The sequence below is a fragment of the Zeus faber genome, assembly GCF_960531495.2.
Source record: "Zeus faber genome assembly, chromosome: 8".
Lineage (NCBI taxonomy): Eukaryota > Metazoa > Chordata > Actinopteri > Zeiformes > Zeidae > Zeus > Zeus faber.
This window is the reverse complement of record NC_137195.1, coordinates 10,173,713-10,188,878: the sequence shown is the minus strand read 5'-3', so window position 1 is coordinate 10,188,878 and position 15,166 is coordinate 10,173,713. Positions and strand designations below refer to the sequence as shown.

General features: G+C 47.4%; 1 protein-coding gene across 1 annotated transcript in view; it reads right to left on the bottom strand.

Annotated features, from left to right (window-relative positions):
* Positions 1 to 2,530: 2,530 nt before the first annotated feature.
* The window catches only part of nphs1 (NPHS1 adhesion molecule, nephrin), a gene marked incomplete at its 3' end in the record, with an annotated part of 32,573 nt that continues 19,937 nt past the window's right edge, over positions 2,531 to 15,166 (bottom strand). The window contains exons 16-27 of the mRNA XM_080004692.1: positions 14,038 to 14,159; positions 13,239 to 13,398; positions 12,949 to 13,105; positions 12,317 to 12,468; positions 9,964 to 10,075; positions 9,664 to 9,845; positions 9,528 to 9,578; positions 8,491 to 8,539; positions 7,624 to 7,756; positions 4,901 to 4,982; positions 4,556 to 4,710; positions 2,531 to 2,776 (exon numbers count right to left, since the gene is read on the bottom strand). Coding sequence (XP_079860818.1) covers positions 2,531 to 2,776; positions 4,556 to 4,710; positions 4,901 to 4,982; positions 7,624 to 7,756; positions 8,491 to 8,539; positions 9,528 to 9,578; positions 9,664 to 9,845; positions 9,964 to 10,075; positions 12,317 to 12,468; positions 12,949 to 13,105; positions 13,239 to 13,398; positions 14,038 to 14,159 — 1,601 coding nt within the window. The remainder of the gene's footprint in view (positions 2,777 to 4,555; positions 4,711 to 4,900; positions 4,983 to 7,623; positions 7,757 to 8,490; positions 8,540 to 9,527; positions 9,579 to 9,663; positions 9,846 to 9,963; positions 10,076 to 12,316; positions 12,469 to 12,948; positions 13,106 to 13,238; positions 13,399 to 14,037; positions 14,160 to 15,166) is intronic.

The following is a 15,166-nucleotide window of genomic DNA, read 5'->3' as shown; positions in this document are numbered from 1 at the left end:
ATTGACGGAGCCGTCGGCGCTTTCTGTTCATAGTGACGCATCTCCCACTCAACCTGAATGAATGCACAACATTCATTAATCATGGTGTTTCCATATGGGAGGATGATTCCATCCATCCATCTATCCATCTATGTTTCTATTTATCCATCTATCCATCCATCTATCCATCTATGTTTCTATCTATCATCCATCTATCTATCTATCTTTCCAGCCATCTATCCATCCATCCATTTATCTATTCATCATCCATTTATCTATCTATCTATCTATCTATCTATCTATCTATCCATCTATCATCTATCCATCTATCATCTATCCATCTATCAATACATCTATCCATTCATCTATCTATCTATCCACCCATCCATCAATCTATAAATCTATTTATCTATCTATTTCTATCTATGTGTAGACATCAATCTATCCATCACCCATCCATCTATCTATCTATCCATCTATCTGTCTCAGAATGATCTCACATTGTAACTGTAATAGGTATGTGATGTTAAATTTTTTTTTAATTTCGTTTGAAATTGATATTTATTTTCATTTTTTCCCCATTTTTTTTTCAAACCCATACAACATTCAAAAGAGGCAAGTTATGGATTACAGTCGTATGGTGGAGCTAATGAAAAGTCTCTTCTTTGTTTTGTTTTTTTGGCCTCTTTTTGAGTTAATTCCGCAGTCAGGCGGGTGGCACTCTCCGGCTCCCCGGGGACGTCCCTTCTGTACTTAATACATCAAAATGGGCATGAAACGAGGGGAGAAAAATGGGCGGCGACGTACCGTATTGAGCCGTCAAACCTTCAATTTGGCAGATTACCGCTCCAACCCGAGCAGGGACGACGGGGGCCGGCTCCGGTAGGACCGCGGCGGCAGGCTCCACGAGAAACTTGAACAATCGTTGGCTAATGAGACAAACACGCCCTGACAGCTCGTGATGGAGGATAGCAGGTCTAATTGAGAGAAAGCACCGGCAGTCTGCTGAATCATCGGGATTAATCCTCTAGCAACCACAAGGCACTTCGGAGCGAAGGGGATTCTTTGTTTTTTTTTGGGGGGGGGGTTTGTTTGTTTGTCTATTTACGGCGGTGTTTTTTCCCTCTCTTTTTTTTTTACCCCCCTTTAACGATTTAAAAGATAGTAACAGCGGCGAGACCTTTCATATAACCTTACACAAAAGTAAATATTTCCACAGCAATTACACTCTGAGGAACGATTGATAACATGGTATTCTGCCGCCGAGCGCTTACAATCGGGAAAAAAAATAGAATAAGAATAAAATGAGTGAGATCTCGTGGGAATCCGGGCCCAGAAATAGGACGACTCCTGAAGCGGCGGAAATCGTCCTCATTAAAACATGGGAGATGTGGCCCTCTGCTTTGAGACCAGCAAATAGAAAGTACACTGTGTACATATTTTATAACAAAATACAGAAAAAAGTAAATGTTGCAGTGAAAAAAAGTTTCATTTAAATGAGTGAGGATTACCTAAAATGGAAATAGAAAATTTGAAACATTGATTTCTGCATTGTATGTATGTATGAATGTATGTATGTATATACAAATATATATAAACATATACATATATACTTATATATATATATATATATATATATATATATATATATATATATATATATATATATATATATATATATATATATATATATATATATATATATATATACATACATACATAGCACAACTGCGTGGCACAATCATCAACCGTCCTCTATTTTCTCCCCTGTTGCTCCACCTTTCTCTCTCTCTATGGTGCCAAGTTAAACTGTGTGGGCTGCGCGGGTCACATGGAGTTTGGCGCTTGGAGAGAACAGTACTTGATGTGGCCTCAGATTAGAGGTCTTCGCGGGTCCCCACATTCGGAAATTGGGGGAAATTCGTCCCGCGGTACGACCATGAAAAAAATGTAGCGAATGAAAATGCATTGACCGCTTTTTTCCCCGAGATGTTACAGAACTAACCTGATGCCAAGGTCCTGACACCCACGAAGACCTCTACCTGAAATACGGCTCTACCTTCCAAAACAACTCCCAGGATAGATTAAGGATTATTTGTTGTGGCAGTTTCGCCTACCACGTGCCACCCAGGTGGCGTTTACAGGGCCCTCCGGCACAGAGACACAGACAACGGAGTCGGAGACACACTCGTTTATTGTGGAGAGTGGGCAGGTTGGAATAAGCCCAGGAGCAGATGGACATGTGTCATGACAACGGCTCCTCTCTCCTGAGTGTGTGTGGGGATGGGGGTTTTAACCTGTTGCTCCTTAGACCAACCAATGAGCAACAGGTATTCAGCTACTCTGATCCTGGGCCCTAATTACCTAGACCCAGATCAGGTGTGGCTGCTCAAACCACACCATCCCCACACCACATACCCCCAACACCAAACTGAGGCCAGGGAGAATGCCTGACTGAAGTCTACGCCCTCAACAAAACAAATAAACAAGACAAAAAAATACAGTAAAATAAAGGTGTAGAACAGGTGAAGGTGAGTTGTCACTCAGTGCCTCATTTTCTGTTGTCCTTGTGTTTGTGGGAGCTTGTGAGGAGGTGCAGCTCTCTCTCCACGTTTCCTCGTGTCTCACAGTGTCGGACTGCAGCAGCCTGGCCTCTCTGGGTTGCCAGGTCTGACGGTGGAGTGCTGCAGCGGCCTGCACTCTCTGGGTTGCCAGGTCTGACGGTGGCGGGCTGCAGCACCCTGGCCTCTCTGGGTTGCCAGAGAGGCCTGGGCAGCCCGCTACAGTCTCGGGGCCACTAGGTCTGACGCAGGCGCGCTGTAGGTCTGAGGCTGTGTTCACTGAAGCATCAAATCATCAAAACCTACTTTGGCTTTTTGTAGTTTCTCTCCAATAGGTTTCATCATAGACTTTCTGGTGATTACTAATTTGGTTGGGTGGAATTCTTTGAATGATGAAGTCACTGTCCTGAGGCTGCCTGAAGTTAGTCTTCTCGGGGTCTGGTAGTCTGTGCAGCCTCAGGACCGGCTGCCTGAGCGGACTCTTCTCTATTTTTATCTATTGACTTGCCAGGTTTTTATAATGACAGGAGAGGGCGGTCACTCGTATTAAGGTGTTTCCAGAATTGAATGGCTATTTTTTCTATATGATTTATAAGTGGGTATTGGCATAATTCTTCCCTGCATGCATTGGTTGGTCGTTTTTGTAATATGAAGGATGCTCTTACAGAATTCTGCATGCAGGGTTTTCTACTGGATGTTTGTCCCATTTTCCAAAAATCTCGGTTTGAAGGAGGACCTCACACTTCAGTGCCGTGAGGTGCAAAAGGTTCAATAACCGACTGGAATATTTTGAGCCAGGTCCTTATTGGGATGTCAATACCCGCTAACTTCTGATGGCATGGAAGCCCCTCCTGGCTTTGGCCTTTTGGCCTTTGTCCCTTGGAGAGGGCTGCACCCAGAGGACTCCTTAGACTCGGGTGGTGCAATGACTCTGCATTTGTCCGTCGTGCCGTAGCCACAGCGATATGAGCCAAACTCCTCCGTCACACTGACTCATGTGTGACTGCAGTGTACTGTACTGTATGTCTGCAGGCTGTTTGGTGGGAACAACATGAAGGAACAACAACTCTAAGAACAGAGTTACCAGTGACTTCATTTTTGGGTGGAAAGGAAGTGAGATTTGAACTAAGCAGAATCGAAAGTACAGTATTTATTCAAATGTTGTGTAATGTTTCCCAAGAATCTAATGTCGTTCTTTTTTTTTAAATCACTTGTTTCCTCTATGATCCTCTATATCACTGTAGGTAAATAAAAAAATTAAAAAAACTTTTGAGCAAAATGTTTGGTAATAAAAAAACAAGAAAAGCATAACTCAAACGTTGGCTATGGACAAAGTAAAATATGAATACACACACACACACACACACACTCGGAAATGAATGATTATAGTAACACAGCAAGCATTTCAAAGCCCTTTCGGCGTTGTGACAGGCCCATTCAAGAGGTACTGAATGAAGGATGCCGTTAAAAAAAACAACAACATTGTACAATAGTGTGTAGAAGGTGTGCTGCTGGGTCGGAAAGAATGCCACGTCGACTTTATTTTGACGGATCTCCAACCTTCTGCCTCTAGACCAACTCTCCACGCAGTTCAAAGGGCAAATCACAGTCTCTCTGTGGTGATCGATCATCCGTCGCCCCCCTCGGACCGCCGCTCCCCTGCAGGCAGACAGTTGTATACGCGTTGTACAGTCTCCAAAAACAAGAGGTACCTATTTCAATTGCTAATGTATATGCGTACAATATCCAGGTGGTTTTCAAACAATGTTGTCGCACGGCTCTGTGGAATGCGTGATCCTGATGGCCGACGTTGGCAATCGGCAGTCAGTTATCTCTGAGTAATGGCCGCCGACTTGTTAATAATGACCGTTGCCGCCGCCTGGATTCACACTCCTCGCTTTGCGGTTCGCGTCTTTAAAGAGGATCGACTCATTATCAATGAAGGGAAAGATGGCACCGGAGTAAACAGACGGGGGGGGGGGGGTGCGGCACTGGGGGGCTCAGCAAACACCCACCTGGACGTATGGGTGGACTCCAGCGTCGGCCCTCTGACGGGGGAGCGGGTCTTCCGACGCAGGAGGAAGGGGAAGGAGGGAGGACCCCCGTACGTCCTGATAGACACGTCTGCCAAAGTCTCCCACATCCTCGTATACTGGACCCGGAGCCTCCACTGGAGGGCAGTTGACATCTCGAAAAAACACAGCGTGCAGGTTAGAAACGCCACGTACCTCGGCCCAGAAATGTGAACACCTTCATCACGAGACGTCCAGGTGTATTCGACGAAAAAAAATGCTGAACAGGTTATTGAGAGAGGTTCAGGCCTTTGCACTTCAGACTGGAGACCGTTTTAATTGATCTACCTCGGTGGGCGGCAGTCTCTTCAGGAAGTGTGTAGAGAGGAGGACGGTAATCAACGGAGGGGTAATAGTAGTGACAGCTCTCCTGAAATAAAAAAATAAAAAGACCATAACAAGACATGAAATCCCTTTTAAATTGACCAAAACTTATTTTTAATTTCCATCGAGGGCTGCGAGTCGACCCCTGTGATTACCAGCAGATTGTCACTAGGGTTGACTCCCACTGATCCAAAAATACAGGAGTTTTCCTTTCACAAAATTCAAAATCCACTTCTGATTGAGTTAAATTTCATTATATACGTGATGTATTTTTACATATTCAAGACTACATCGTGTGGGTTCAACAAGCGTCCTGTTTTTTCCCAGCTTCAGAAAATACAAAGCGAACGGAATTGAACGGAGGTGAACGGAAAATGTGCAAAATAATTGTCAGAATGCCAGACAATTTATAGTTCTATTATTCTTTGCCATATCACCGTTCTTTTTTTTTTTTTGCTGGTTGATGGTCCCCGGTGCACATGAAACTTTGAATCTAATTACAGCCACAGGCGGTCTTTCCGTACGGCGTAGTACCCGCAGACAATTACCTGGAGCCTCGTGCACCGGGGGGGGGCATCCAATTCACTTCCGATTTAAACCAAGTGAAAATAACATCAGATCTTACTCCATTTAGAATGTGAACGGTCCTGGAATCCACACTTGACCCGCAATAAAATTTTGTTCTGTGTGCCACGAAAGAAGTCGGACAATCGTACTCCGGGAGACGATTCAATAGATTATTTTTCGTGACTACGAGCGCGAAAAAGCGTGAGGCCGGGCTGGCGAGGGGGCCTCGTGGATTTGCGTGGATTATTTTTCCTCCCCAAAAAAAACTGTTTTTCTTGGTCATTCCAGCGATCGGTACCGTGCATTACATTACATTATTATACCGTATACCGGGATTTCTATTTTTCATTTTTTTATGTAAAATGTAATTGATTAGATTCAAGTTATTGTCATTGCACAGAGTACAAGTACTGAGGCAACCAAATACATTTCACCATCCTAGTAACTGGCGTAGCTAGGAGCAGTGGGCGCTCATGGACACATCAGCATGCGACCGGGAGGAGCCGGGCATCGAACCGGCATTCTTCCGATTACTAGACGACCCGCTGTCCTACTGCCCCCATAATCGTATACAATATTGTGTGCAAATGACCCATAACTGTTGTGATAGAATATATGGAACACTCAAAATGGGTGTTGTTCCGGTGACTCAAATTGATTGGAGGCAACTTTCATAAGACTCAGTGGCTCAAGGAGACAGGAAATCCAGGCTTTAATGCCGGCGATGCTTTGGAAGCCGGCAACACAAGTGTCTCAAAGCGCCCGGAGACCAGGGCTGAGTGTGAATGCGACCCGGTGGCCTGACGGTGATGGCGCACCCAGCACACGTACACGTCCGGGCGGGCGTCCTATTCGAGAACTGCTCCGCCCGCTGCAGCCAGATCGCATCGACAACACATCCTCGCTGCGGTGGGTCTGGGGGTAGACTTGGACTATTGCCAGTTACCTGTCTATATGGTATACTGTATATACCAATTCAAGTACTGTATAGCCACAATCTTGGACAAAAAAAGTCCTATTCATGAGGTAAAATTCAAGACAGTGTTCCGATGTTTTTTTCTATTAAAAAAAAAATATATCTTGTTTGTATGTATTTGTATGTAGGGGTACTAACAGGATCAATACAATTTCGAGTAAAAGAGTTTGAGAACTTTCTGTCCAGTACGGATATCGCATCAGCATCTCTGTTTGGGACTCTCAGCTCTTTTCTTTCCAGTTTGGAGTCTGAGTTCAGCCTGGAAGCTGCAGCTAGAGTCGAAAAAACCAAACCAGCAAATTGCTCTTTTTGCCGGAGTGACTCCCGACCCCTGAGTCATTAAACGTGGTATTTAAAACAGTATTTAATATATTCATAATCCTCTCCCATTGTCGTCTTGCCGAGTGAAGAGCGTTTTGAATGGTCCAGTTAGAATTCTCATTTAGCTTTGCTCGCCGAGAACAGCTCTCTAAATAGTTTTAGGGCTTTTGCGAGCGACGCCTTCATTAAGCGAGGCGGAGAAGGGCCCCGCACCGGCTGCGCCCGATTTAGTGATTTGGGTCCCCCAAATCACTAAGACCACCCCTGATTACGGCGTTCAGCGTCTCTGACCGCCCCGCTGAAAGCAAAGAAGAAACGCAGGAGCAAGACAATGCAAAATGCACGGAAATCAAAAACAAATGAATATCTGCGTTTGAGCGCTCCATGCACGTCCATGTCAACCGAACGCCGAGCAAAGCTTACCACCAAAGGCCACGCTGCCATCACGCTTCTTGCAATCTCTCTCGTTATACCTCACTGAACGTTTTTGTTTATTTATTTTTTTCGGGGTTCAAATCCTCGCTGGCCTTTTACAAAGTGCAAAATGATAATTTCACTGCAATCGATGGCGTATTTTGAATGCTAATTGTGAGATATTGATCTGTGTTCCTTCTCGGAGAACTGCTTAAGGTTTTGATTAGTTCATCCATCCATTTTCCTTGTTAAGCCCGTGCCCTCCACTTCCCCCTTTCACCCCCGGCTTAACCTCCACTTCTCGGCTATTTACTTTTTTTTTTTTTTTTTTTTTTTTTTTAATCAGCCGTGTACCCCCCCCCCCCCCCCCCCCTGCACGTCCGCTTTCCTGCCTCCACCCCCTTCTCACCCGGGCGTAGCTCTCGTAGACGTGGCTCTCCGTTTCCGAGCCGGAGTCGACCAGCAGGGTGCGCTGCGCCGCGGCGTTGATCTTCTCTCCGCTCTCGTATCTGTTGGAGCTTCTCACCGTGGAGCGGCTGGACCTGAGCGGGAAGAGACTGTTTGTTTTCAATTGTATTTCTTTTTTTCCAGCCTCAATCACCCCTTCTTTGGCTCTTGCGTTCCATTTTTTCCTTCCTTCCTTCCTTCTTTCCTTCCACACTCCTGCTTCTTCCACTAACTCTCATTCCTCAACAAGAACCGATGCAATGCCTCCTGTCTCATGTCTTTAGGATGGAAGCAATTGTTGAATACAATTTTGGCGATTAGTGATTTGCTTCCTTTTTTATTTTATGTCCCAATCACAGCATAAGCCTATGACAGGGTAACAATACACACCCACTTCATGAAGAAGAGGGTTGGGAATGTAACATTTTGGGTGTAGCCGGTCAATTTGCCTAAACTCAAGTGATGGAAATGCACCTAATTTGCACTTCCATTTAAATTACATTTAAATCTTGCTGCAAGCAAGTGATCACGGACAGCTCAAATAATTGCTGGCGATTACTTAATACCGCGTGTTATAAAATCTAATGACAGCTCTACATATACGTAATTAATACGAGTGCCCCCTACAACCCCCCCACCCGTTAGTACGTAAAGGGTAAACCAGTCACTACACGTTAGCGACTCCCGTAAATAGATGCCGCGTCGCTCTGATCGGGAGCCTGTTGTTCTGCCTGCTCTGCTGTTTCAGCGGCTGGCGAGGCCTGTGGGTCAGCCCCAGTCGATTGGATACAGGCCTCTTCATTAGTTCTCCTGCAGAACCTTGACTCACCCCGCCTCTTCACTCTTCTTTTCATCCAGCTTGCCGCCTTTCCGGCTCCCTGGAGACGCCAGTAGAGTCGGGGGGGGGGGGGGGGGGGGGGATGGAGCAAAGAGGCTTAGCGTCAGAAAAACCAGGAGTAGGAGAGCGGGACATCATCCCATAACTGGGACCAAAGTTGGCGACCAAGCGGCGTAAAAAAAAAAAAAAAAAAAAAAAAAAGGTTTAAAAAGATGGAAGTTTCTCTGTGGGAAAAGCAGTGGGGGGAAAATGAGGCGGAGGAGGACGCAGACGAATGGGGCGAGGGAGGAGAGTGACATTAAACTAACAAATGAGATGAAAGGAAAGGCAGCAAACACAGGTAAAGCGACAGCTCGGAAGGATGAGTTCAAAGATGGAGGGAGACGCGGCGAGTGAGCGGGACGAGAGGAGACAGGGCAGACAGATGGGGAGAGGGGTGCGGCGCGGCGCGGCCAGGCCGAGCCGAGCAGGGCGAGCCGGGGGTGACAGTTAAATCGAGATTCAGGGTAATCTCTTCAGAGTCCTGGTCGATGGATTGGGACATCATCATGACAGAGGCACGCGGGGCCAGGAAACACTTCCACATACATAGGCAATAGATCGCCATGGTTACCTGTCGGGACACGCCCCCTTCTCCGCCTAAACCCCAAGAAGCAGCCCAGCGAGTTGGACACCAGAAGCACTCCGAGAACCACCGTCAGTATCACCGTGACGTAGGTCGGCAGGACGGTCGCACCTGATCCACAAATCATGATTAGCAGCATTTATTCAATGCGAGACTGAAATGTAGAGATGGGAAAGGAAAATTAATTTTGAGTTTTTGCTATAGATTAAAAACCCGCGGAATGAGAAAGCGACAGGTAGGCGGCGTCGCAAAGCCTTTTTCACAGAGAGCAAACATTAACCGCCTCGGAGGCTGCAATTACACGATTTATCTCGGCTCAGCTGCGGTGGATGCTGTGCAAGCTGCCATTTCCAAAAAATGACATTAAAGCTTTATCGGTGGACAACCATGCTTTTGCACTTACTTTGTGAACCCGAGTCACCGTCTGAGGGGACCCCCTCTGGCTCCGGCAAGTCTTTAGAGAGAAATAGGAAAAAAAGAAATTAAAAAAAAACCAGTTGTTTTTGGAGTTACATGAACGTCAACTACTCCATACTGACCCTCGGTGGTGAGGGTCAGTACTGCGTTGTTGTCGGCGTAGTCACTTTCACCCATGGCGTTCAAGGCGTTGACAGAGAGGTTGTAGGTTGTGGAAGGAGACAGACCGGTGACGGTGAAGTCAGTGGCGCCAGGAGGGGAGACGTCCACGTACAGAAAGCTGTCCGACCGCAGCCGGCGGTACCTGTCGATGAGAGGGCGTGCCGCGTTTACAGCGACCAGTGCCAAAGGACATTGTTCCAGCTTTGCCATGAGCAGGGTGGTAATTAATTCTGTTTATTAATTTATTTATTTTTCTTTACCGTATACGAAATCTCTGCCTCAATCCGCCGTCAAAGCCAGGGATCCACTTCAAAGTGACAGAGTGGTGGGTTACCCCGAGCCGGTGGAAGGACGAGGGGGGGTCTGGGCGGCCTGCGTGTGAAAGACCACAAGTAGTAATGCAGGTAAGTCCCCTGGCAGAATATCACTTTATATTACTATTAGGTATTGAATATTAACCACAAAAACAAATCAATCTGTTTGTGGATACCTCCATGACCCCTTCAGCAGCCTCAAGCCATTTCAAGATAGAAAAACAGATATGAGGGCAAATATTTTACAGATAACACATTCACATTGATCTGAGGGTCTGAAGAACTGAGTAAACCAACTCACAGGGATGAAAAACGATCATTGTTGTTTTAAAGGTAAGTCTGTTTACTATCGATGGATAGAGGGACGGACGGACGGACTGACGGACGGACAGACGGACAGACGGACAGACAGGTGGATGGATAGATAGATAGATAGATGAGTAGATATTTTGTAAATGGTAGTGTCAAAGCAGCCCACATCAAAACTACAATGGACAGTAAACCTCGAAATGGACTAAAAATGAAAAAGATTGGAAATAAAAACAAAGCGTTTAAATGATTATGATAACAAGGATCACATGATTATGGTGATTATCATGATTGATTACGGTGATAATGCATCAAAGGACCCATTTCAAGAATGGAGCAGCTTTGTAAAATGAAAAAAATATATTCTGCGTATAAAAACCGGCAAATGTAACCACGAGTAACCACAGGAGCCAAGACGAGTGACTACGAAATGAGCAAGTTACAGATTTCTGCTGAGCTTTGTATCTGTCCTTAGAGTCACTAAGGCCTGTTAAAATAATAATACAACAGAAGTCTTCCCTCCGTGTTGGTAACGACTCGGGGGGATTAACCATAAGATGATAAACATGGGTTTAAACGCAATAGTCGTTTCAGTCAAACGGCAGAACACCCGAATGCACCCTTGTTGTTCCTCCACTTTCAAAAATGACATCATAGTATTTGGTGTTTTGAGACTGACTCATTTTTCCAATTTGGAGCCTTTAAATCATGAACATTCTCCTTTTTTGCCTTTTTTTTTTTTTTTGGCAGATCCATTAAACTAATGTTGCCGCTATCTTCACTTCTCTTCGCGCTGTTTGTGGTGAACGCCAAGCGCCCGGCGGCTCCATCAGCTCCACAACGATTTAGAGTGCAACCTCTCCATCAGCATGGGTTTCATGGAAAGTAAAAGCAGTCAAACTCTCGAGTCGGGTCCGTGGAGCCGCTGCTCCACCCGGGGACGGTGAAGAGAGGGTGGGTGGTTCGGCACTGGCTGCGTGGGAAAAGTGTGGTTTTATTTGAGGGGGGGGTCGGGGGTCGGAGGGAGAGAGGGGCGAGCGGCGGCGGCGGCAGAGAGGGATGCTCTTCCCTTGTCTCTGGCTCCGGGCTGAAGCTGCAGCTTGCTCAATAAATACTCTGCACTATCAGCTTTATTCATAAAATTCCAGGGCGGAGAGGTCAGCCTTATTTGGGTTCTCTGGACCCTTCCAATCTAAATAAGCACCGGGCCAGAAAAAATAAAATAAAGGAACAGAAAAGGCAGCCGATGTGGAAAGAAGTTCTCTCTTCCTGACAGGCGTTGGGGTGATAAGGAAGCATATAAAATGTATTATCACTGCGTCAGATTAATTATGAATATTTCACCATCCTCAGAAAACGGGTGCAGGAGAACATATTGGATTGTATGTCACGCTTTTTATGGTAAACATTAATGATGGCTCTCGGGCTTTTTGCTGAGAGCAAAACTGGGCTGATATTGTGGAAGCGTAAGGATACAGCAGTAGCTTAAGGGCAAGTAAGCCCGAGCGAGGCGAGAGAGAGAGAGAGAGAGAGAGAGAGAGAGAGAGAGAGAGAGAGAGAGAGAGAGAGAGAGAGAGAGAGACAGTGAGGGAGAGAGCATATCTCTGCAGCATTATCTGAGAGGGAAGTTAAAAAAAAAAAAAAAAAAAAAAGTGCTGTGGGCTCAATGATAAGGTGGAGATACGGCGATGGAATAAGATCCTCCAGAGAGCCCGAGACACAGGAAGAACAATTCTGTCTCCAGCGGAGAGAATTGTGCACGCTGGCGGGCTTTCTCCCCCCCCCCCACACCATTACAATTTAGCCGGAGAAAGAATACTGTATGTCTCCAGACCGGGCGCACGGAGGGCAACGCGGGAAGGTGGGGGCCCCGCCGCCCGCTACATGACGCGCATGATGAATTGGGGGGGCGGGGGGTTACCTGACTGAACGCCGTGCCCTGAAACACCGATGTGCGGGTTTATTGACTTTGCAATTGGCGGATACATACTGGTGCTGACTAACTGGACGTCGAGCGACTCTTCCCCGAGAGAGTTGCGAGCCGTGCAGGTGAAGACCGCGTTGTCCAGCGCGGTGCTCACATTAACCACCAGGACTGTGCTGGTGTGGACGGAGCCCTCCCTCACCGTGTGCTCCTCATACCTGGACGCACACACACACACACACACACACACACACACACACACACACACACACACACACACACACACACACACACACACACACACACACACACACACACACACACACACACACACACACACACACACACACACGAAAGGAGAGATTAATCCTCGCAGGAAGACGGCAGGGATTTTGATGTCCTGCCGATGTGCGCAAAGTCACCCAATTTCACACATCAAAGAAGCATTTAAAAAGGTATTTGCATAGTGAAAAGGCAGTGCACAAAATATAACAAAATCTGGATTTAGCGGCGAAGGAGCGAAATAATACGCGATAATAGGTTCGAGCCTAACCTAATGACACGATTCATCAATACGTATCCAAGCGCCCACAGTAGATCCAACGTCTTTACAGCGCATCCATAGCAAAGCCACCGGGAAGAGAAGCCACCCGCAAAAAAAATGTAATACAAGAGGAGAGCAGTCTTGGTTTTCTGACCTGGGATTCACAAAGTCCATCGGTACACCATTTTTTGCCCAAGAGAAGTGGAGCCGGGGGATGCCCTCGGCCTGACAGACCACCTCGGCGTTACCGGTGCCGTCACCTTTACTCGCCACTTTCCTCCACTGCGGTCCCTTCTGAAGCTCTGGTTTGACTGGGGAAAAATAAAACAAACTTACAAAAAAAAAAAACACGACACACAAAGCATTTTCGGCGTCTACATCTACGGACCGAGCGCGAGAACCCGAGGGTTAGCGCTCTGACGTGAAGGCCGCCCCTGCACTCACAGTGGACCACCAGCTGCACATCTGCGCTGGCAGGGGGCGCTATGCCGTTATTGGCTGTACACTGGTAACGTCCGGCGTGGGCCCGCGTCACGTTATGGATGGTCAGCAGTCCCGATTCCTCCTCCTGCGTCTCCTCTCCGCCCGCCGCCTCCCCCTCCCCCTGCGCAAGACGGAGCGAGCGGAAATGAAAGCGGGACAGCAAATATCCTCCCACACACACACACACACCCCCACCCCACCCCCCGCCGGGCCAGAGCCGAGGGGGCAGCGAGCAATGTCTGGCGGGGAGAGCCGAAAGTGACAGGTAGGCACTGAGAGGATGGAGCAGCGAGCTATCAGGGCTAGTGAGGGCTGGAGGGGGGAGGCATTTGGAAAATGAGCCGTAGGGACAGAGAAAGATAATGCCAAGGGTTGTAGCGCGGGAGGGAGAGAGAACGGAGCAGAACACCGAGCACAGGGTTGGGAGAGCAATGCGAGAGCGAGAGAGAGAGAGAGGCAGTAGATACCGTGGCATCTTGACGAATGTGCCCTTTAGTGGTGCGACCATAATGAAAGCTATTTTTCTGGATTTGGGCTGAGAGTGGAACAGGGAGAGGTGAGGTCGGTGAATGGTTAGAACCAGTGAAATATGGTGTATCCGTGTGTTTAGAGGGCGAGTGATGAACGGCAAGAAAGGAAAAAATAATAGCAAGGAAGCCAGATAAGGGAACACGCACGCACACGCACGCACACACACACGCACACACACACAAACACACACACTCCCGTACGTGTGTGTTTCTGTGTGTTTAGCTCTTACATGCCGCATCCAGGAAAACATGCCAAACGTGACGGGGTTGGCGTCGGCAACACATATCAGGTCGGCCGTTTCCCCCAAGTTCACGAGCACGGGGTCTTTCTCCGGCTTCACACTGGGGGCGTCTGGGAGAAACAAAGGAGCGCGACTGCAGATTGAGGCAAAAGGTTAACGTGGCAACCGGGGACCAGCCATTTGCCGGACCATTTTTACAAGCGCGCCGCATTTCTTAGAAGTACTTCTACACCCCTTTGCATTTCACCTTGTCCGTGACCCCTTTCCTAATTGCCCATGGTGTTGGAAAAGCAACCCGACTAACCACCGCAGTGTATAACGTTGGGGCGGCCCAGATGTAACCCTTTGTTGATCATCCATGTTCACTGGCGGACAGGACTCTTGTCTCCTATCTTTGGCCGTCTTGGTTCAGGTCTCATCTCCTGACGTATTTATGCGTCACACCCTTGATCAAGCCTTTATCCCCCCCCCTCCCCAACCCCCCACCTCGGCAGCTGTGTGTCTTTGGCGTCATGTTCGTACGACAATGAGACCATTCGTGACTGCTTGTCCCCGGCTATGTTGACACACACACACACACTGTGCGGCGGGGAGAAAACGCGTGTTTTCTCAGCAAAACCCCGAGTCAGTACGATCCATGTGGCGTCCGCCGGCTTTTAACCGTGAACGACATTGTTAAGTGGGTTACATCGTCACCCTTAAAAGCTATTACAATCCTCCATACATTATGAATACCTACAACTGTCAGGCCCGGTCAGATCAGGTACGGCCCGTGTGCATTAGGCCTGTACTCGTGTGCTTTGGTGGAACAGTCAGACCTAAATTCTCAGCACCGTTATTATTAAATCATCACTCGTTGGAGCAGAGGGTCTGGCGCTGGAGGCGGACCCCGAGGCGGTGATGGAGGACTCTGTGTGTGGGGCTAATGACCTGGGAAGGTTTGTTGCGTTGCAGTGTAAAGTGTGTGTGTATATGTGTGTGTGTGTGTGTGTGTGTGTGTGTGTGTGTGCGTGCGTGTGTGTGTGTGTGTGTGTGTGTGTGTGTGTATGTGTTTTTATTCTCAAGAACCGCATACTAGAAGTGTGTGGGAGGCATACGGGTTAAAAGACGGTAAATA